Here is a 23,599-nt window from a genome sequence, read left to right as displayed (position 1 = left end):
TCTCATCCAATGGAGAAAACCCATTTCGACCTTCGAGGGTTGGAACATTGCTCCCATATTGAGCTAGCTAATGCTACGTAGCATTTCACAGACACCAAAGAATTCTATTTTTCCCATAGTATTTTTGACTTGTCTGATAATCTTTGTATTAATCGTTTGTTAGTCGAGTCGTGATGAGATTCTAATGCTTCGCAGGAATTACTGTAACTATCAAGATGACTATATACTCCAAAGTAAAAAATGCAGTACAACTGTACGACTTACCCAGTTTGGTGACGCCTATTTCCTGCAGGTCCTCCCAAGTGATGTCAGTGATGAAGTCGATGTTCTCGTAGCCGTTCTGCACTAACACCTGGTGGTACTGGTTCAGACCAATGGCAGACAGCCACTCTCCTAGATTGGCCTATAGGAACACCAGAAATATGACTGGTCACCAGACGAGGCAGCAGTAAACCAATCACTGACACAGGGATCGGACTTACAACCAATGGACACATCTAGCATTAGAAGTATTATATAAATCATAGACTGTAAACAAAGATGAGCGACATGACTGCTCCCAAAACATGAAGTGTCTTGATTCCCCCCCCCCCCCCCCCCCCCCAATGGCTGGCTGCAGTAAAGGTCATAAACCAGTGAGACCTGCATACCGATCACCACTGCACCCATTCCGATAATTTGGCTTCGTTTCTGTATCGTAGGAGGAAGTGAAGACGCGTTGTCCATCTTTATTCACAGTCTATGTCCGGTCGTCCTTTATCTTTAAAAAGACAAGTAAGTCTTCTACTAACTCCTTCTCCACCAACTGGTACAACAACTCCAGAATGATCTCTTCTGGATAGTGGTCGTTATTCTTTACTCACAGGCTACGATCTAACCTAATTAGTGCGTCACTATACCAGGGAAAGGTCTCTGGTCGTTAGAGTGTGTTTGTGTGTGTGTGTGTGTGTGTGTGTGTGTGTGTGTGTGTGGGTTGTGTTCTACTCACAGGTTTCTGATCAGGAAGCCACTCTGTGACACTCAGCTTGTTTATCTCTGAGGTCATTTTCTTCCTGTGACCTGGTTTTGTGATTCCAATCGCAGTCAGATCCTGAACACACATAAACACACACACATGAGAAGAACCGCAGACACACAAGTGACATGAGGAGCAAAGTGTCTCCAACACTCCAGCACACATGTCTCTCACTCAATCATCAACACACAAACACACAGAGAAAAACCCTGAACACAGAGAAACCAGTGACGTCTAATGGAAGCTACTGGGCAGAAATGTAAATGTAGCAGAGAAGCGAAGGAAGCAAAGGAAAAATGTTTCAGCGAAAAGGAAGAAGAAGAAATCAAATCTCCACGATGTCGTCTAGATTCAAACTAAGAGAATGAGACGCTGTACGACATCGGAAACTAGTGAACTGCATCTTCCTGATGATTTCAGTTTGTTTGTTGTAATTCAGTGGTAGCTGTGGTGGACACACAAGAAAACAGACACTAAGAACAGTCAACACCCGTTACACACAGACACACACACTTACACAGCTGCATTACTCATAGATAAGATACAGATGTGACACACACACACACACAGTGGGAGGGACGAGGATTTTACTGTCCAATAACAAAGCTTATTTTTAGGTCAGCTCAGCCATGAACTCTTCACCATGCAATACTACAACCAGATAAATAATTTATAAAGGCTATAAATTATTTGTTAGGAGGTGAGTGTGACAGGGTCGATCTCGTCCCTCGAAGGGCTGTAGGGTAGAGGTGGGGGTGGTGGTGGGGGGGGTCAAAGTTTATATATTTATATATATAACTTTATTTATCTTTTCATGAAGCAGACAGGTGTCACAGTTCCACAAGCTGCATGAACTCACGACCTGCAGTAACACAACCTGTCAGATACGGTTTACTTGTTTAAAGCAGCTTATATTTCATATATATTCATATTTTAGAGCTAATGCTAATGCTCAGCTTTTATCTACTGTCACTCATTTTGTAAATCTCATAATATATCGTGAGGCCAGTGAGAGACTCAACTGAAGAAAGCCTGGAACTGAAAACATCAAGTTCATACCTGAAACCTAAATTTACTTTTCATTGATTTCACTTTGTAAGAATTTTTGTTTTGTTGGGCTGTTAAACATCAGATTGAGGATTTAGAAAAGACAAAGTTCTGGATTCTGGTGAAGAGTTAAACGACACTGTCAATGAGATATTAAGCTATTTCTTTGTGATGGGCAGAGCTTCATATTAGAATTCAACTTTCAAAATGTCAAGAAGCTTCAACAACAGCTCTCAAGCTTTTAAATGTGTTGATCTGGATCAGGTTTCTTTCGACTACCGGTGCAGTGACGACAGGTTCAAGGGCACACGGGGTCAGACGGTGAACACCAGGGTCAACCGGGGCAGGAGGCAGGGACACAACAGCTGAGGGAGTTTGTCTGAGTGGTCACATGCATCCTGAAAACATCGAGGACAGCACAAATCCAAATCTTTCCATTGGGGTCTTTGGAGGTGGCTGCGACCTCTCTGAGGTTCAGGGGGTCAGGGTTCAGTGGCCTTACCTCTGGGGTCATTCGGCTAATGGTGGGCAAGTCATACCCAGCGCCCACGAAGTTCGAAGCGTAGACCTGCAGCTGAAAGTCGCTCAGCCATTGGACAACGGCCTCTGAGCTCTACGGGAGAGAAGACAGGGGGGTGGGGTCACTGGCTCGGTGTCTGCTTCCTCAACAGGGCCGAGCAGCGTAGGACTGTCAGGTGTAGTAACTAGCATTAGCTGCTTCGGGCATTTAGTCAGTTCACATTAAGTTTGCTCTCGCTCTACACTGCGCTTGCACTCAAATATCCTCTGCTTGTCTTTAGATAACCTGAGCTCCAGCTTCAGCTCTTATCAGGTGAAACATCTGGTCTTGTCTGCTCTTGGATTCTTCTGTGCAACTAGTCCGTCCAAATCCCCGACCAATAGAATATCCGGTGTAGTGTTGACAAATGCAGTTGCCCCGCCCTTGTTTTTGGTTCTGTTCCCATAAGATACAAGGTTTCATTTTGAATTTTTGACAATCTCGTTGCATAAAAAGGTTCAAGAACCGAAGAGGACTCTGAGAGCAGATGTTTCACATGTGCTTGGTATGATAACAACGTTTTGCTCTTAATGCTGACGCTGGTAAAACCTCGACATGACTCCCACATTCCTCCTGACGCTTTCATTCTTTTCATTCTCCTTCTCTCTTTCTCCTCATTTCTCCTTTTGACACCTTGTCCCTAGAAGCTGAAGGACTCTGCATCTCCTCTTTCGTCCTCTTTAGCCTGACGACAGGAATATTAGGAAGCTGAGGAACCACGACTGTAGCTAACAGATGGCCATGAGAACATGGCTTACATCACACTCACACACACAGACACACACAAGCGCAAGCGATTCACACAAAACTACAACAACCACCTGCTATTGAAAAATGCTTCTTGATTTAACACAACGAGACATGAACATAAATGTCTCCACACATATAAAACACACACGCTCCTGTACAGATTACTGTACATGGTGTGAGCTCCGATTTGCCAACTACACACACGCTATGTTTACTGCTGGGCACCTGCCAGCCAACACACACACACACACACACACACACACACGCTGAGTTGCCTGAGGTGCATAGAGCAACGTTTGAATCTGAGAATATTTATTTCAGCAAATGAAGAAAAACTCTGCGATGGAAGAAGAAAAGCTGCAACTAAAAGGATTGAATAATGATGGAGAGCAGGTCGTAGATAAACGAGAAGAAGGACAGGATTATCTCACACACACACACACACACACAGAAGAGTCCTCGGTCACAGACAAGGATCCCCCCCGCTCACACTCACCGTATCGTGGCTGCATCCGAACACTCGCAGCACGGACGAGGCCAGTTGCGATAGAAACCACTGGGACATCTTGGTGTGTGTCTGTGTGTGTCTGTGTGTGTCTGTGTGTGCATGTGCAAGTGGGAGAGCGTCGCTGTGTCAGTGACTAAGGAGCTACATTGTCGTCACGCTGCAGTTACAGAGTGGTGAGGTTCATGCTGGTGAGTTTCTCCTCACTGGTTCTTTGAGGATTTCTTTGGACTGTCCTACCTTCCCCTCGACTGGCCCCTCCCCCTTCCTGGTGGCCGTGGCGTCGTAAGGCGGCGCCTCGTGGAGCGGACACCCCGATTGGCTCGATGTCCGAGAGGAGCTGGCAGAACCTGCTGGGAGAAATACGATTGGCCCGTTTCAAGATGTGACCAACGAGGCGTTGATCAACAGATGGGTTCAGTCATCGAGGAACTGGTCTCTGGTCAGTTTTCACTCTCCAAGATATAATACATCTTCTCAACCAATCACTCCCGTCTACAATCCCTCCTACAGGCCCTGCCTCGGCCATCTGTCTGTTAAAGCAGCCAGGATGCGTGTGTGTGTGTGTGTGTGTGTGTGTGTGTGTGTGTGTGTGTGTTGAGGACATCTTTAAAGTCGTGACTCTTGTTTTTCTAACCCAGTTCTCTCACTGGTTTCATCCGTCCTCTGTGTTAAAGTCTGGTCGCCATGAAGCCGTCCTACCTGCAGGTTGGTCCACGGACTTGGACTGATCCAGGAGATGCTCCTTAGCTTTGGCCGACTGGGACAAGACGGTGGCGAGAAGCTGCAGAGACACACAAACTCTATTAACACTCAGTACAACAACCTGTAAACACACAAACACTACGATATATATGAACGTATCCTGGAGAAACTGAAAATGTAAAGAATTTGACTCGAGCTCCTGAAAATATCTTTGTGTTGCAGCTTTTACATTTGTATTATTCTGTAAATGCACTTGTGTGAGACGTCTTGGACAATATATATATATACAAGAACCATAAATTAACCGAACTTCATAACTAAACTGTAAAATAACTAAACAAAAGCTTCTAAGTTAAGCTGCACTCGAGGCTGATTACATTTGATTCTACTTTTTTATTTATTAGAGAATAAATGTGTTATTGACCTTGTTTGACTTTAACACGACACATCACTAAATGATCACTAAATGATTTTCCTTTCAGGCTGTTTCAATCTCCAGTAAATCACGATGTAGCCTCATTTATTATTTAGTCTTCGGTCAGCAGGAAACTCAGAACACCTGTTCATATACAATTAATCAGCTGCAGTCGCTCCCAGAGAACATCGATGTCCTCACGTAAGAAAGTTCCCTCGTCCGGGAAAGGAATTGGTTTGGAACTTGTTGTGTTTGCTTCAGAAACATTGATTTTATGTGGTTATTTATGAGTTTAGCTAAACAATGTGACGCCGGCTTGATGTTTCATATTCAGTTCTGAAGCTTCCAGGGAGAGAGCTGCGATAGAAATGACACTCAGGTGATGAGAAGTGAAAGAAGGGACAGAGAAGACAGAGGAGACAGAGGAGACAGAGGAGACAGAGGAGACAGAGGAGACAGAGAAGACAGAGGAGACAGAGGAGACAGAGGAGACAGAGGAGACAGAGGAGACAGAGGAGACAGAGGAGACAGAAGAGATAGAGGAGACAGAAGAGATAGAGGAGACAGAGAAGACAGAGGAGACAGAGGAGACAGAGGAGACAGAGAAGACAGATGAGACAGAGGAGACAGAGGAGACAGAGGAGACAGAGGAGACAGAGAAGACAGAGGAGACAGAGGAGACAGAGGAGACAGAGGAGACAGAGGAGACAGAGGAGACAGAGAAGACAGAGGAGACAGAAGAGATAGAGGAGACAGAGGAGACAGAGAAGACAGAGGAGATAGAGGAGACAGAGGAGACAGATGCTCGGAGACACACTGAGCTGCACTGAGCTCTGATTCTGCTGCGTCGATGTTTTAGTCTTTTCAAAAAACTGCTTCTCCTGCAGCTTCTTAACAGGATCCAGGTGGAACATGTCAAACAGAAGCTTCAGACTAACAACGTCAGGGCTCCTGGGTTGTGTATACATAGATGTGTGTGTGTGTGTGTGTGTGTGTGTGTGTGTATGTGTGTGTGTGTGTGTGTGTGTGTGTTATACCTTAACCCCTTCAGCCTGTGGGTGGAGGTTGTGTGAGGTGCTGCTGGCGCTCTGACCGCTGCCTGATGACCTCACGCTCGTGACACTGCCAGAGCTGCCCACACTGCTGCGGTCGCCACCTGCAACACACACACACACAAACATACACACATGCATGCACACACACACACACACACACACACACACACACAGATAACATACAAACATGCATTCACACACGCATGCAACCGCCCAAACAATATGTATTGATTTTGTGTTTACAAATGCACACGTGCAACAAATGAATGGACGCTCGCACACAAACACACACACACACACACACACACACACACACACAGTGGTTTAGCTAACATCCAAAGCAACGTGGTAACATGTGTGACTCTCCACTGAAATGCACTGGGCAGCATGTGTTGATGGACTCGATGGACAGACTGGAGGACGACTGGAGGACAAACAGAAGAGGCGTAACCAAGACTCAACTTTTTACTTTAACAGACACACACACACACACAGACACACACTCTCTCTCCACACGTCCAGTTACACACACACACACACAGACTGTCGACCAATGCAGATAGCTGCAGTCCTACACACTGAGGCCTCTGAGTTGAGCTGAGTTCAGATGGAGGGATAAGCATGGGACTGTCAGGAGCAGGTCAAAGGTCAAAGAGTATCTGAAAGCCTTCACACGTCCCCACAGACAAACGGATGGATTCTGATCGTGAGGAGCCGCAGACCCGTGAGAGGCGGAGCCAGTCAGAAGGTTTTTGATTGGATGTCAGATACTGTTTGACCGCTGCTCGAGCGTCGGGGGGTCAGGAGGGCTCAGCGCAGCGCGGCCTTGTTACCTGCCACTGGCTTGCGCAGCACCCAGATCTCTTCATTGGAGCCTCCGTGGGGCCCGCCGGACGGCGTGGGGGAGCTGTGAGGACTTGCCTCTGAACCGCGACAACCTTCAACACAGAACACCAGTGTTAGCCACCAGCGACCCTGAACTGGCCCAGGAAGCAGATCTGTCGTTTGGTCAAACCCACTTCGGGGCAACGGAAAAAACTTAACAGAAACATCTCATCCTCTTCTTCAGCTAAATGACAGTGTGTTGGTGAGCGTCCAGGAGACACAGTGCAAAACCAGCGTCCCTGTCTCCTGGGGACATTAAGTCTTATGTTGACGCTGCTGCCATTCGTGATCGTTATTGTGTGGGTTCGAATCCCAGTTCGGCCGGGGTCCCTCTGTGTTTGCATGGGGTTTTCTGCAACTTCCTCCCCCAAGTCAGACATGCATCGTTTTAACTGGAGACTCTAGATCTACCGTGATTGGTTGTTTGTCTCTGTACGACCACGAGTGCCCCCCCGCCTCTCGCCCGACGCCAGCTGGGATGAGATGAGGTTAACGATCTCACTCTGAAGCGACGGGGACTGAAACCGAAAAGAAGCTAAAAGAGGCTAAAGCTCAGTGGAGCTGAGAGTTAAATCCTAGAGACCATTCTCCATTTGATCCATTCTTCAAATAAATATAAAGATTATCGCAGAATGTCCTCGGCCATAATAATATATATATATAATATATATAATAATATTCGTCCAATAGTCGTACATCACGTATCCATAAATCTGACTCCGATGCCTCGACGGTTACATTTATATTTAAGATTTGAGAATCATGGACGTGATGCTCCAACTCAAACTTATTTTTATGAAAAAACTTTTTAGGAAGTCGAGGGTAAATTAAGTTTGATTGAAAACACAAAGGGGCCGAAAGAGGAGGAGCTGACGGAGGAGGAGACGCCTTTTAAAGGAGATTCACACTCACACACACTTTCATACTCACACACTTTCATACTCACACAAACACACACACACACACAAACACACAGAAATAATACAGCATATACTGTGTATAGATATATGAAAACATTTATATACTCATAGTACATAAATAAATCCATAACATGAATATCTGTTTACATACACATACATATATAATGCATCCGTTAGTGTGTGATTATATATGTCAAGCCTTGAATGGAGCTGCTGTAGTGCATTTGGAGAGTGTCATAAACCATTATAACCTTAACAAGGGTATATGAATGGTTTATAGGAGTGACCAACAGAGCTCTGGAGAAACACACACATATATAAAAAATACTCCATTTGTTTCACAGCGCCTTCTTGTGGCCATTTTGCATATCCCTCCAGGTGACCCCTTTGTTTTAACCTCCTCTGATTCGACTTAAATCAAAGAACTGAATTTGTCAGTCGTTTTATTTTCCTTCTGCAACATTTGTGTTTCTAGACGAATTGTGCGACAGGAAAATTAGTGTGAATCTCCTGGAGGAGACAAAATGGCCTCGAGTGAAGGTTCCCGGAGTTCAGAGTTCAGGACCTTACCTGCAACACACTCAGGGTGACATTTCCTCACAACACATCTGTGTCTTTTACACAATTAAGCTCGAGATTTGACTCCTGATATTGTAAATGCATCATTTCAGAAGTTATTTCTAATGAGAATATTCTCATTAGAAATATAAGTGTTACAGGAAATATCACCCGTTCATGTCAGAAACTCTTTGTTTCAACAAACTCATGATCGTTAAAGACATTTTCACCTTTTAAAGCACAAAGTTTCATTCAGTTATTCCCGCCCTTCACCAGAACCGCACACACGCAGACACACACACACACACAACCCTAACCTGAACCAATTCACATCTTTGTCTTTCTATTGCTGTGAGGACATTCCCTAGCCCCTTACCCTAACTCTACCCATCACAGCTGGATGTCTGCTCAACCCGACCCTCAGGTCAACCTCACCCTGAAACCTGAGGTCTGAAGAAATGTCCCAACAACCATAGAAAGACACACACACACACACACACACACACACACACACTCTGTCACACACTGAAGGTTAAAGTGCACGGTGGTGAAGTGGCATTAAAATGATCAGACATGACAGTAACACGCGGGACAAGGACAGAACAGAGGACACTGTCCGGTGGGAAAGTTGTGTGTTGGGTTTGTGAGCGTGTAGGAAGGAAGGATGGAAGGAAGGAAGGATGGAAGGAAGGAAGGAAGGAAGGAAGGAAGGAACAAACAAAGGAAACAAACAAAGGAAAGAAGGGATACAAAATAAACTGATCCAAGACGAATAACTGAAGCTCAACTCAGGTGAAATGAGGATTTGAGGTAAAATCCTGAAAATAAAATCCTGAAATCTGTTCTTTAAAATCACCCCCCCCCCCTTTCAAATCCTGAAATCTGTTTATCACTAATGAACTGAACAACGTTACTTTATCAACTGAGAAGCTTCCTCCTACAACACGGTGCTCTACGACACATCACGGCTCTATCACAGATAGAAAAGAATAATGTTCTGATGTTAGCAGGATAAATTCGTAATATTACAAAAATAAAGTCGTAATTAAAAGACAAAATCTTTCATAACATGAGGAAGGAGAACCAGAACTATCTGGAGGTTCCTTCTGGATGTGGAATCTGGAACCAAGTCCAAATGGAACTTTTTTCTTGTAAAATCATGACTTTATTATTGTGATATTACAACTTTATTCATGTAAAACTTTTACTTTATTCTTTACATCTCAGATATCTTTTTGATGGCCCTATAATACAATACTGTATTTTATATATATATCTTCTCCTACTGACAGACATTGGTTGACTGTGGCTCTATTATAAGCTGATTAACATGATAGTAAAAACTCTAAGGCTAAGAATAAAAACGACTACGTGGAGAAGTAATTACAGAAGATAAGTGTTAGCGTATTAAATGTCAACTGCATAAAAAGTTTGACCTTTCTGTGCTGTGTGACCTCAAGTGTCAACTATAAAAACACATTTCTCCTTCATATCTGATCATCAGCTACAAAGATATGAAGCCAAAAACTAACAAGTGTCCTACAGACGTTAGAATCTGATCTGAAATCTGCCCCTGGCTCTCGTTTTAATGAAGACGACAACAGCAACAACAGAAAAACAAAAGTTAAACAGTATGAGCAACACATAAATCACATAAATAATGATCCATAACAATAAAACTTTAATGGATGCCTCCGACATTTACAACACCGATTAGAATCTGACGTGACCAATGGAAATGTTTTATCCTCACGGACACGTTATAAAAGAAACTCCAGCGGAAAGCATCCCTTGAAGTTTTAATAATAATAATAATAATAATAATAATAATAATAATAATAATAATGAAAAGGGGGCGTGTACCTGGGAAAGTGGGTGTGTCTCCCTGTGGGCTTGTCACGGGCGACCTGCTATAGCCAAAGGAAGTGAAAAGTGGAAGCAGTGGCTGATGGGAATGTGGCGGCGGCGGCGGTGGGGGGGGCGGAGGCAGGATATGGATCTGATGGAACGTGGTGTCGTTGCCGTTGACTACCGCGCTGGTCGCCGGGGCAACCGTCGCCGGGGGAACCAGCGGTATCTTTTGAAACTGTTGAGTGCAAATGACTGTGCTGACCAAACACCGACACACACACACACACAGACACACACACACACACGCACACAGCCAGCCAGCCAGCCGACGGTGAACCAGCACCACGGAACACAAACACACAACAGAACACAGAGTTACACAGAAGAAGAAAAAGGGGGAAAACACAAAATTAAAAACAAAGGCTGAAGTCACAAAATTAAACAAAAGAATCAAAAGTGGTGAAGAACGTTTAGAGGACGAGAAGAAGAACAAACATGGCCACCGATAATGAGATGGACGTGAAGATGAAGAATCGGATCAACATGAGCTGAGCTTTCATAAGGCACGTTCATATAATATTTATTTCTGTGCGTTTTAAAGTGTTCAAATGGATGAATTACACTTTCATTGAAATGCTATCACCAACTGTTGTTCAATAACTTTAAGAACACGTTTTTTCTGAAGAGACAGATGCTGAGCAGGAACGTGAAGCTTGAGGAACTGTACGAGAATGAAGTTGTAATATAACGTGAATAAAGTCATAATTCTAAGAGAGATAAAAGTTGGACATTAACAAGAATAAATTAATCGTAGAGAATGATTAAATAAATCATAATAGTGAAGCAGATGCCTCTTTATTGCCCTGTGGTTGTTTGTTCTTTCTCTTTCACCTTCAAACTGTTATTGTCACTAACTCATCGTAGTTTATGAGCTGGATTTTAAAATGAAAAGCCTCCGGGTGGTTTCCTGCTCTGACTGTGATGACGGCTGCACGACGAGCGACTGAGGAGGAACGATGGGAGAGAACAATAATTCAAAATGGATGAAAAACAGCTGAGTAGAGGAAACCTGGCTCTAGAGCAGCCGGTGTATGAGTTCACAGATTCACCACTGAGGCTGATTGTGCTTCTTCAGCGAGGATCTGAACGTGAGGACGACTCGGCCGTGGAGCCGGTGGACGGATCCAACAGGACGCAGAGAGAATGATGACGAGGACGGACGCGAGGACAGATAATGAGAGTTTTGTGAAGCGGACAGTTACAGAGAGACGAGACCAGCAGACAGGTTTCTACAGAGAGACAGACAGATGGTCAGAACAACTAGATCTACACACTCACACACACACACACACCAGTTAGGAACATGTGAGGCTGTGTGTGGCGGTGATGATGTTCATGTGCGTCTCCACAAAGACATTTAGCTCATTGTGTTGCTCTAAGATGGAGGATGGAGGTGGAGCCTTGATACCGGCGGCTCTTCTCTAGCCTGTTAAGTTATGAAACACAGATTTATTTGTATCTCTGTCGATCATTGACTTTATTACCGGCTTGGTTTAAAGATTAAAATATAAATATATATATAAGGTGCATCTAAATTCAGCATCTGCATTAGTCTGCTTCCTTTTGAAAGCTCCTGCTAATGCCTCCTCTCATCTCTGAGAAACGAAGCCTCCAACGAGTGGATCCTTTCGGGCCAAACATATCCCAGAATTCATTTCACTTCAGTGACAAAGAGGTAATGGCGCCTATTCAGCAGCGACACGAGTTGCGTGAGCGGATCTACGCGGCCGAAGGAAGAGACGGACTTTGTGGACGTGTCCTCTGAAGGACTCAGCTGCTGAACTGAGACACAGAATCAAGTATGAGACTGAGACCTTGGCTACATGATTCTGAAATTAATTGATTATTAAAACCAAAGAGGATTAGAAATAAAACTGTCCCAGATCCAGATCTAAATGAGGAGAATCAACATGGTGGTAACCACATTTCCTGTGTTTTTAATTGTTTTAATGTATTTTCCCTTTCGTTGTTATTTGTGAAGCTTTGTTTTGAGAATTACTACATGTAGAAAGATATTAATACTATGGGCCTGTTAGTGCAACAAGTGTATGTTGTTGTTTTTTATGTAAAAGTAAATAAAAGTTTGTTGTCTTTCACTGTCTCTTTGTTTGTCTCTTCTCTTTTTAACGTCAACATGAACATTAATCATAGAGACTGAATCAATTAATGTAAACTGTCCCTTTTTAATAGATCTTAGTAAATTAGTAAAAAGCCACTGCTCCGATTCACACGCGGATCATTTTGTCTGTTTTCTCATCTCTTAACAGGTGAATTCACTCTTTCATCAAACTGCTCGAAGCTCTTTGCTCTCACTGAGGTTCAGGCACAGAGACGTTCATGTTGTGGTGGAGGTGAAGCTGAGATGGTTCACGATCATGAGGCTGTGATCTTCACTACAGCAGGTTCATCAGCTCAAACCCCTTCTCTCCACTGCACTGGTTCCACTCCTCTTCTGTGTTGAATCCAAATATGTGTGGTGTGTTCCCCGTGAAGACATCTCAAACTCTCACACACACTCACACCCACACACACACACACACACGCACACAGGAGGGTACACACACCTGTGCGTTTGCTGATGACCTCCACCATGGTGGACGGGAAGTAGCCCACCCGATCATTTCCTGTCCGGTTGTCATGGATGCAGCCTTTCCAGCGTCCATCGGGGTGCTGCTCCAGAACCTGTGAGGGGGAGGAGCTTAATCTTTACATTTAAATTAACGTTTTAATGTATAAATACTGTGTCTAAATTATGTCTCAAACTGAATAATATTATTTTTAAGCAAAGTAAAAACTGAATTGTAAAACTAAGGCTGAGAGAAGAACAGAGGAATGATAAGTTCCGGCCCTGAAGGAGGGAACCTTCTGTAAATATCTTTATGAATGTGATAATGTGATAATCATGAACATTCATGAGTGGACGACAGAATACCACAGCTGTAAAAACATATCTCCTCCCAGCAGAGACAGAGGGAACTGAACCATCACACAATCTGGACTGAGTCCCACTGAACGCAGCCTGTAGCTCCTCCTAGAGGCAGGGAAGAGAACTTACAGGACGAGGGGCCGTGATTTACTCCAGGAGGTTCAAACATTTACTGCACATGACCTGCATGTCATATAAATTCATATCTACCTGTGACAGCGTATCAATATCACAACCTCCTGAAGCCTGGACTGACTTATTAAGATTTCTACGGCTCATAACCATAAATCACAATCTGCCTCATGGAGTTTAACAAGGTGCAACAACCTTTTAAGGTTTAAGCTCTGACCTTTTATGTAAAGTGCCAGAAGATAAAGTATATTATGATTTGACGCTATGCAAATAAACCTGAAGTTAATAGAATCCTCTGATCTTAATGCTCAACAAGACAGAGTAATAACGACCAAGAAAACAACTGTTTGTATTTTGTTTTTGATGTTGAGAATTGCCATTTGTTTGTGTGTGTATGTGTGTGTGTGTCTGTGTGTGTGTGTGTGTGTTTGTGTTACCGTAATAACGTCTCCTGCTTTGATATTCAGGCTGGTCAGGTCGTAGTTGTTGCAGTAATCTTTCAGAGCTCGAACTTGAAGAGCCGCGGACGCATCTGAGGGACAGAGGGACACTGAATTATACCTTCAACATTATCCATCCATCCATCATCCATCCATCCATCCATCCTTCCATCATCCATCCTTCAATCCAACCTCTCAGCAGCTGCTTGATCTCTCTGCTGGCTTGCGTGGCACTGAACTGGTAAACGATATCCAGCGCCGTCTGGCTGTACGTGTTCCTCACTGCCGCGTTGATGCCGCTCTGTGGGGGGGAAATTATTATTATTATCATTTTAAGACAAGGGTTCAAATTTCTGACCTGTTACTGGTAATTGTCAATTTACGTTAGCACCATTTCTTGGAACTATTAATAAAAAGAAAACTCTCTATCCAGCTCCTCAGAGATCAGAGTCCCCTCACGCTAATCAAACACCTCAGGGCGTCACAGAGAAGAATCTGAGCTCGCTCGGCCCCGGCTGCTCTGCCTCTAATTACAACCTCCCCAGGTTTTTATTTTCAGGCGAGTCGCCTCCTTGAGGTCTGAGTTCAGCCTGAAGACGCTTCAGGGCAAAGACTGGTAACCTTTCACAGGCCCGGGATCTGAAGGACAGAGTTAGTTTCTTGTCTCGCTGGCTTTCATACGACCCAGAACACGTCAACACCAGATTATTCAAATCGTTTCCCGAGCAGCCCTGACTGAGAACACTGCTGCTGGTATAAAAGCATCAGGCTGGATCTTCCCCCCTCAGACGGGACTTGGCCTCTAGCTGAACTGGATCCGTGTCATGTGGTTCATCAGCTCAGTTACACTCACGTCCAGCAGGAGTCTCACGGCATCCGTCTTGCCGCAGAGAGCAGCTTCATGCAGAGCAGTGCCAGCTTTGGTCTGTCGGTTGATGTCGATACCTGCCTGGATCAGCAGTCTGGAGGGGGGGGGGGGAGTCAGGGAGGGGAGGTGGAGGTGGAGGTGGAGATGAAGCAGAGAGCAGGAGGGGAGGAGGGGAGGAGGGGGTGAGACGTGTCAGAGGAAACACAGATGAAGACACAGAAACCTGAACCTACCAAGCAGTTGATTCAGACGTCTGCCTCCTGTCTGTGACTCTGTCTGTGACTCTGTCTGTGACTCTGTCTGTGACTCTGTCTGTGACTCTGAGTCAATCTGTTCCTGCTCTGAAGAGTCAGTCTTTAAAATACAGTTTCACTCTTCACTGAAATGTCTCATTTCCTGAGGAGTTTGGCAAACGTCACTCAAACTGGAATCAACAGTGCATATTTGGAGATTAATGCACATTTGATGAGAACCTCTGCAAACAAATTGCTTCCAGGCTTCTTCTGGGAGCGAGTACAAACCAGTCTCCACAGCGCTGAAGGTCCCAGAGAGGCAGCAAGCTCCGTCACGGAGGTTTGGTTTCGTCAGGTCTCATCCTGGACCGTCAGGAAACCGAGAGGCGAACCCGTGTCCCTCTGGACAAAGAGCTGCTGGCTAAGCAGAGGGGCTTCTGGGCGAGACCCCACCTGCCCGGCTTCCTCCGCGACCAGAGCCCAGATAAACAGAAACCGATGATGGATGGAACCTTAAATAGTTTAATGCACGCCGCTACAGTGTATTTGTAAAGTGTAATTTTAGAAAAGCAAAGATCAACTCATTATTTTGGCCTCGTGTTTACAGATCCTGCGTCGTCGTATGTCAATGTCACAGAATCCAGTAAACACACAACAGGACGTTAATTGTTTGTGTGTTTTCATGATACAGTGAATATAGAATATCACGTGTTCTGGTTGGTGTCAGTGTGTGTCAGTGGTTGTGTGTCTATGTGAGTGTGAGTGTTCCAGAACACTAATGAGCCTCATTTATCACTGTCACCTCTGGAGGGGAACACTCTGCTCTGTCGACTTCAGGCTCTCGCTCTGGAGTTTTGAAATCCTCTCTTTTCTTCACTTGGTTACATTCGTCTCTCGTCTGTCTCAGAGTCTCAGAGACTCAGAGTCTCAGAGTCTCAGAGTCTCAGAGTCTCAGAGACTCAGAGTCTCAGAAACTCAGAGTCTCAGAGTCTCAGAGTCTCAGAGTCTCAGAGTCTCAGAGTCTCAGAGTCTCAGTGTCTCAGCGTCTCAGCGTCTCAGAGTCTCAGAGTCTCAGAGTCTCAGAGTCTCAGAGTCTCAGAGTCTCAGAGTCTCAGAGTCTCAGAGTCTCAGAGACTCAGAGTCTCAGAAACTCAGAGTCTCAGAGTCTCAGAGTCTCAGAGTCTCAGAGTCTCAGAGTCTCAGTGTCTCAGCGTCTCAGCGTCTCAGAAACTCAGAGTCTCAGAGTCTCAGAGTCTCAGAGTCTCAGAGTCTCAGAGTCTCAGAGTCTCAATGTCTCAGAGTCTCAGAGTCTCAGAGTCTCAGAAACTCAGAGTCCATTATTCAGAGTCTGTGTGTGTGTGTCTGTACCTGATAATGTCTATGTGTCCGTTCTTGGCGGCCAGGTGGAGAGGAGACGTCCCATTGGGGTCGGTGGTGTCTCCTTTTTTGGGCTCCAGCAAAGCAGCACACATGTTACTGGAGAGCAACAACTGGACCACCTACACACACACACACAAACACACACACATACAAGATTATCTCTGATTCGAACCAACAACACTTGCATAGACGGAAGTTGTTTTAAAATTTAACATAAATTAGAACATTAATAAAAGCAAATAGAAAAACATTTAAAATCTTTAAAATGTTTTGATATGAAAGAAGCATGAAAGGTTCTCACCCCGACTCGGCCGAACTCGCAGGCCAGGTCCAGAGGGGTTTTCCCTGCATTGTCCACGATGCACGGGTTGGACTGGTGCTGCAGCAGCATCTCAGACTGGTGACACAGGAAGACAAGGAAGTCTTTATCTAACGTGCGCTTTCAAAGACACACACACACTTGATCAGAGGACATCTTTATGTCGGGTTCTGCAGGAACATGCTAATAGACCTGTATTAATAAGCTGTTCAGCTTTGCATCTACAGAAACGGGCTTCTAATGTTTGCTGGTGCATTTCCTCAGAGTGTGTTTACATGTTTACATTAAATTGTGTAGTTTGTGAGTTAAAGAGAATTCTTCTCTGTGGAAACGCACGACCGTGAAAATCAAGGAAAAGCTTAACGTCCTCAAAGAGGAATTCATTCATCGTGCTTTTAGCTTTTTTTTTAATGTACATTAAAAATGGAACGAATGAGAAGAAGACTCTTAATGAGATTCCTTCGTCTCGGATAGAAACCCTCAAATACTGTTTGCTCTACGTTAAATGATTCATGTTTTAGTCTGCAGTCGGTTTCACTGTCATTTTGTTTTAATCTGCAGCTGAACACTGTGGATTAGAAGTTAAGCCCCAGTTTAACACACAGTTATTTAATCTGGTCGAAGCTTCTTCAGCATTGAGCCTGTGAGTCCCCCCCCCCCCGGGTTCAGTTCACTGCTGTGGTGACTCTGTTGTGTTGTTGTTTCTCTGGTGAAGCTGCACAGTTAAGACTCACTGAGAATCGCTGCAACTGGAAACAACACAATGGCGTATTTAAAAACACACACAACTGAAACAACGAGCTAGAAGATGCTCAAAACGATTGAGGTGAAGATTCTCATGGTCACAGCGAGCTCCACCAATCAGGGACATGGCTATTACACCTGAGGATTGTGGGTAGTGTCACATCGTGACTGAAACACCTCATAGCCTGTGGTGAGTCTGCCATGGATGGTTAAAATATTATGGATGATGATCTGAATCTGTGAGTGGCACACGCTCTTTCTCTATGTCTCTCTGTCTCTCTGCCGCTCTGTCTCTCTGTCTCTCTGTCTCTTTGACACCCTGTCTCTCTGTCTCCCTGTCTCTCTGTCGCTCTGTCGCTGTCACTTTGTCGCTCTGTCGCTCTGTCGCTCTGTCGCTCTGTCGCTCTGTCTCTCTGTCTCTCTGTCTCTCTGATGCTCTGTCTCTCTGTCTCTCTGACGCTCTGTCGCTCTGTCTCTCTGTCTCTCTGTCGCTCTGTCTCTCTGTCTCTCTGACTCTCTGTCTCTCTGTCTCTCTGTCGCTCTGTCTCTCTGTCTCTCTGTCTCTCTTTCTCTCTGACTCTCTGTCTCTCTGTCGCTCTGTCGCTCTGTCGCTCTGTCTCTCTGTCTCTCTGTCACTCTGTCGCTCTGTCTCTCTGACGCTCTGTCTCTCTGTCTCTCTGACGCTCTGTCGCTCTGTCTCTCTGTCTCTCTGTCGCTGTCACTCTGTCGCTCTGTCTCTCTGTCTCTCTGTCTCTCTGACGCTCTGTCTCTCTGTCTCTCTGTCTCTCTGTCTCTCTGTCGCTCTGTCTCTCTGTCTCTCTGACGCTCTGTCTCTCTGTCTCTCTGTCGCTCTGTCGCTCTGTCGCTCTGTCTCTCTGTCGCTCTGTCGCTCTGTCGCTCTGTCTCTCTGTCTCTCTGACGCTCTGTCTCTCTGTCTCTCTGTCTCTCTGTCGCTCTGTCTCTCTGTCTCTCTGACGCTCTGTCTCTCTGTCTCTCTGTCTCTCTGACGCTCTGTCTCTCTGTCTCTCTGTCTCTCTGTCTCTCTGTCTCTCTGTCGCTCTGTCTCTCTGTCTCTCTGTCTCTCCGTCTCTCTGTCGCCCTGTCGCTCTGTCGCTCTGTCTCTCTGTCTCTCTGACTCTCTGTCTCTCTGTCTCTCTGTCGCTCTGTCTCTCTGTCTCTCTGTCTCTCTTTCTCTCTGACTCTCTGTCTCTCTGTCTCTCTGACGCTCTGTCTCTCTGTCTCTCTGACGCTCTGTCTCTCTGTCTCTCTGTCTCTCTGACGCTCTGTCTCTCTGTCTCTCTGACGCTCTGTCTCTCTGTCTCTCTGACGCTCTGTCTCTCTGTCTCTCTGACGCTCTGTCTCTCTGTCTCTCTGTCTCTCTGTCTCTCTGTCTCTCTGTCTCTCTGTCTCTCTGACGCTCTGTCTCTCTGTCTCTCTGTCTCTCTGTCTCTCTGTCTCTCTGTCTCTCTGTCTCTCTGTCTCTCTGTCGCCCTGTCGCCCTGTCGCTCTGTCTCTCTGTCTCTCTGACTCTCTGTCTCTCTGTCTCTCTGTCGCTCTGTCTCTCTGTCTCTCTGTCTCTCTGTCTCTCTGTCTCTCTGTCTCTCTGTCTCTCTGTCTCTCTCTCGCTCTGTCTCTCTGTCGCTGCCACTCACCACGTCGTAGTGGCCGTGCTGCGCTGACAGGTGCAGAGGGATCTGTCCTTCATCTGATTGGCCGTTGACGGACGAACCAGATTTCAGCAGCATCTTCATGGGCTCCGCCTTCCCCTGCCAGGCTGCGTAATGCAGAGGCCGCATACCTGCACAGACACACACATGAACACACACTTTATCTGTGTTTAAATGTGTGTGTGTGTGTGTGTGTGTGTGTGTGTTGGGGGTGCATGGGGGTGTGTTACCCTCTCACCTTTCTGGTCTCTGATGTCGACAGCAGCCTGAGACTCCAGCAGCAGAGAGATGAGCTCCAGGTTCCCATTGAGGGCTGCATGATGCAGCGGAGAAAACCTGCAGTACACACACACACACACACACACACACACACACACACACACAAAGACACACACAAACACACACACACACACACACACACACACAAAGACACACACAAACACACACACACGTTGGGGTTACATTTGTGAATTTACTTATTAACCATCCTTTCTAAGATGCCAAGCCTCCAGACTCAAGATAGGTTTGGACCAAAGAATCGTGTAAAAACTAGACCACACAATAAAAAACAAACACGCACACACACGCGTGTCATGTGGTGATGTCGTGTTATAATGTAAAAGCTTAACATGACGAAGAGCTTTAGAAGCAGAGGATTAAAACCAAACGTCTGATGTGGATCTTCTGGAAAAGAGCAGGCGACAAAGTTGGGGTGAGGGGAGATGAAAAGAGTTATTTTATGTAAAGGAAACTGAGTGTGTGTGTGTGTGTGGTGTGTGTGTGTGTGTGTGTGTGTGTGTGTGTGTGTGTGTGTGTGGAGCAGCATACTAAACAGTGCAGTATCCCACAGTGACATGCTCTGGTTCATTCACTACAGATTGCTTGTGGGCGTCTGTGGCTCAGGAGGTGGAGCTGGTCGTCCACCGAGCAGAGGGTCGGTAGTTCGATCCCCGGCTCCTCTGGTTTGGAAGGTTCCTCTCTTACATCGTATTGGAGCAGAGCTGTGTTTGTTTCCCGTCTATTAAAAGACTTTATTTGCAGTTTGATAGAAAGTACAGCTTGTTCAGAGCACTGTAAAATAAAGTTTCTATAATGTTGTACTTGGGTCACCATGGGTCTGAAATATCAGTTTCAGTTTTGTGTTGTGTATGTGTGTGTAGAGAATCCGACCGCACAAACCGTGATACTGATTTCCTAAAGGTCGAGTTTGGTTTTTCCGCTTGTCAACACAAATCACATTTGATCGGAATCATTTCAAAAATATGTCCAGGAATCACAGGAAGAGGAAACAGGGATTTTAATCTCTCGTTTGAATTGTGCATCTCATGACTTCTTCACGCCCCCCCCCCCCCCCGCCCCCCCCGCTCTCCCAGCAGGGTTAACCAGGGATACAGTTACACAGGCCTGAATAATACAGCACTGCAGAGTGTGTCAGTGGGGTACATGTATGGGGGAGGGGCAGGGAAGCCCTCGCATTTGCCAAGTAGTAAAACCTGCTATTCAATATTTATACCTCCGCTTCTCCTCCACATCTCTGTCTCTCCATCTCCCTCCAGATCCCTCTCTTCTCCTCCCTCCACTTCTCCTCCACATCTCTGTCTCTCCATCTCCCTCCAGATCCCTCTCTTCTCCTCCCTCCACTGCTCCATCCTCTCTCTCCTCCAGCCTCCTTCTCCTCTTACCCACTCGCCCCTCATTTCTCATTTCTCTTCATTTATCACATGTGTGTCTTTAATGTAAGAAAAGGTGTGAGATACTGTATACAATCAGATGTGATACTTCTTCTTTGGCGTCTTTCCTTTGTTCTAAACTTACAGTAGATTCACTGCAGACAGGAAATGCAGGGAGAGCGATGGAGGTAACACACACATACACACACACAGACACACACACACACACACACACACACGCACACACACGCACACACGCACACACGAACACACACAGTCCGCTGCTTTGTTGCCGCATGATTACCATGTAAGAAATCTTTACACCAGTCTCTTTCAACTGTCACACACATATCTACCACACACACAGACACACACACACACACCTATCTTCAGTAATGAGAGATTCTTTACGAAACACACAGCTCCGACAATCGCACACTGGACAGGAAGGAAGACAGTCGATGTCTCTTCTCTCCCATCTGCTGGTGTGCACTTCAGATAAGCCTCTGTGTGCGTGTGTGTCTGTGTGTGTGTGTGTGTGTGTGTGTGCGTGTGTGTTTGTGTGTGTGGCTCATATATCACATGTCTTTTGTTTGCTAATCAGTGTCTGTCAGTCAGCCTGTGCACATGTGTGTCTCTCCAGGTTTCTTCAGGTCATAAAACACACACACACACACAGACACACACACACACACACACACACACATTAATAATAAAACCTTTCCTGAGCCGTGTGTTAAGATGAGTCACACTGATGTGAAGCGCGTTGGTGGTGAAGAAGAAGATGAAGGAGGAAGAACAACCCCCTCAGCTGACAGCATCTCATCAGATGAGCACAGAGGAAAAACTTTTCTTTTTAAATCACCTCTTTGTTGATCTGCTATTTATTGAGATTATTATACAATCGCCGCCATTTTATGTATCTGGAGTCTGCAGTCTTTCATATCTTGTTTTGTCTAATCTGATATAAAGTGCAGACTATTACATTTTATTGTATAACTGTTTGTTTCCTGTTTGTTTAACCACATTATTTCTTATTTGGTGTAATCTCATATAAAGGACGGCTCGTCACGTCTCATATCACGTTCTGTAAAACAAAGAGCAAGTTTAGTAAAATCACTATTACTGTTTTTATCATGTTTAATTGAGAACCAGTATCATTTCTGTTGTGTAGTGAACGAGGAGGTGGATGTTTACTTTCATATTTACTCTCTCCATCACCTCCCTCCCTCCACCAACTCTCCCACTACTACGACTGGTTTCTAATTATCTTAACAACATTAAAATGCTGACCAGCTTTTGTTAATAACCTGCTTTTTTATGACTCTGCGAAAACGCATGATTGACACCACTTACCTAAGTATTTCTATTTAGTACACACACACACACACAAACACACACATCCCAATTACAGAGCTGGTTCTAAAGAGTGATTTCATTACCAGTGATTTACAGGAGGAGTAAATTAATCTGAAATGAAAACGCTCGTTATGGATTAACGTTTAACATGATCCATGCGTTTTCCTTCACAAACAGTTTTCACCATCTGTTTGTGCAGCGGATGAACACGAGCAGCCACATGAAGCTGTTGATTCTGTGGTGAGGAATTAAGAGGCAAAGAAGCAATAACAGCAAACACACTAATCAGATTAAACTGAGCCGCTCTGTGAGGATCTTCTCTGATCTTCTCTGATCTTCATCTTCACACAAACCTCTTCTCTCTGCAGCGTTTGGATTCTTTCAGCTCAGGTTGAGTTGTTCGTGTGAGGGCTGGTGGAAGCAGTTTTGTGTGTCTGTCTTTTAGTCGTGCAAACACTCGTGGATCATGGATGAGGACACGACAAAGTGCAGGATTAATGGGGGGGGGGGGAGTAGGGACGTGCACCAGGAGCACGTGGGACAGAGTCAGTGTCATGGATTCTTCTGAAGCTGGTTTCAAACTCGAACTCTGGAAACTGACTCGGACGTTTTTGTTCTCACATTTATACAATTTCAAGAAAAAGTGTTGTGATGATGATTCTGTCCAAACAACAGGGGCACAACAATTATAACTTTGGCCTGAGTTCCCCCCCGCTGGAGATGGATCTGTGGACGCCACCCTCTCTAAAGCTCTTTGTGAAAACAGATTGACGAGTGTGAGCCACAGATCTTCACTTTAACGTTCTGTCATTTTAAAAGCTTTTAATAACAAATGTGACGCAAGAGGTCACAACGAGATATTAATCAAATATTGATGTCATAAAATCATATCATTAACACTGTGCACACACACACACACACAGACACACACATGTGAGTAGAGCAGTGTGAAACATCCCTGATAAGACCGATTCTATGTGAGCGGGTCTGGGAGAGAGTGGGAGGGTGGATGTTGAAGAGGAGGGTGGGGGGGGGGTGGTACACAGAGACAACCCACACACAGCGATGGAAATGATTGACAGGTGACGTGGGAGGAGTAAGAGACGGTAACTCACCCGTCTGTGTCCTGGAAGTTGACGTTGACTTTCTTTGCAGAACCGAGAAGTTCTGAAACACAAACACAGAGGAACGTGAATGGATTTTTCTCGGGGATGGGGGGGGGGGGGCGACACGTCCAGGTCGATGTCTTTTTTTATGATATAACACAGTTTATTGTTTATGTTGAGAATCTGTCTTCGAGGACGTGAGGCGACATCTGTCACTCGTTCTTTCTCCTCTGAATGAAACACGCATGTCGGTGTCGTGTTTCCTCGCCTGCTGTTTGGAGGAAGGAGTTTCGTTTCCTCGACTTCAGGCTCCCGTGGTGATAATGTGTGTCATTCAGAGTGACATCACTCAGAGCCTGCCTGCTACTGGGTTTACTGGTTAGAGTCCTTTAACATGAATGGGACTGGAAACACCAAATAAAGAAAAAAG

The 23,599-nt window shown here is 45.3% G+C and overlaps 1 protein-coding gene across 7 annotated transcripts in view; it reads right to left on the bottom strand.

The window, feature by feature from the left end:
* Positions 1 to 23,599, bottom strand: part of caskin1 (CASK interacting protein 1) — a 58,562-nt gene that overhangs the window by 7,277 nt on the left and 27,686 nt on the right. For 2 of the 7 annotated variants that reach the window (XM_062407526.1, XM_062407529.1), the window contains exons 2-18: positions 23,179 to 23,230; positions 19,273 to 19,370; positions 19,020 to 19,165; positions 16,606 to 16,701; positions 16,293 to 16,423; positions 14,677 to 14,785; positions 14,016 to 14,124; positions 13,821 to 13,933; positions 12,890 to 13,007; positions 10,278 to 10,517; positions 6,885 to 6,989; positions 6,034 to 6,152; positions 4,579 to 4,660; positions 4,117 to 4,229; positions 2,565 to 2,675; positions 989 to 1,090; positions 265 to 403 (exon numbers count right to left, since the gene is read on the bottom strand). In XM_062407526.1, the coding sequence (XP_062263510.1) occupies positions 265 to 403; positions 989 to 1,090; positions 2,565 to 2,675; positions 4,117 to 4,229; positions 4,579 to 4,660; positions 6,034 to 6,152; positions 6,885 to 6,989; positions 10,278 to 10,517; positions 12,890 to 13,007; positions 13,821 to 13,933; positions 14,016 to 14,124; positions 14,677 to 14,785; positions 16,293 to 16,423; positions 16,606 to 16,701; positions 19,020 to 19,165; positions 19,273 to 19,370; positions 23,179 to 23,230 (1,983 nt within the window). The remainder of the gene's footprint in view (positions 1 to 264; positions 404 to 988; positions 1,091 to 2,564; positions 2,676 to 4,116; positions 4,230 to 4,578; positions 4,661 to 6,033; positions 6,153 to 6,884; positions 6,990 to 10,277; positions 10,518 to 12,889; positions 13,008 to 13,820; positions 13,934 to 14,015; positions 14,125 to 14,676; positions 14,786 to 16,292; positions 16,424 to 16,605; positions 16,702 to 19,019; positions 19,166 to 19,272; positions 19,371 to 23,178; positions 23,231 to 23,599) is intronic. The other 5 variants (XM_062407527.1, XM_062407528.1, XM_062407531.1 and 2 more) reach the window with 5 other exon arrangements.

This window comes from Platichthys flesus, chromosome 16 (genome assembly GCF_949316205.1).
Source record: "Platichthys flesus chromosome 16, fPlaFle2.1, whole genome shotgun sequence".
Classification (NCBI taxonomy): Eukaryota; Metazoa; Chordata; class Actinopteri; order Pleuronectiformes; family Pleuronectidae; genus Platichthys; species Platichthys flesus.
This window is presented reverse-complemented; position numbering and strand designations above follow the sequence as displayed.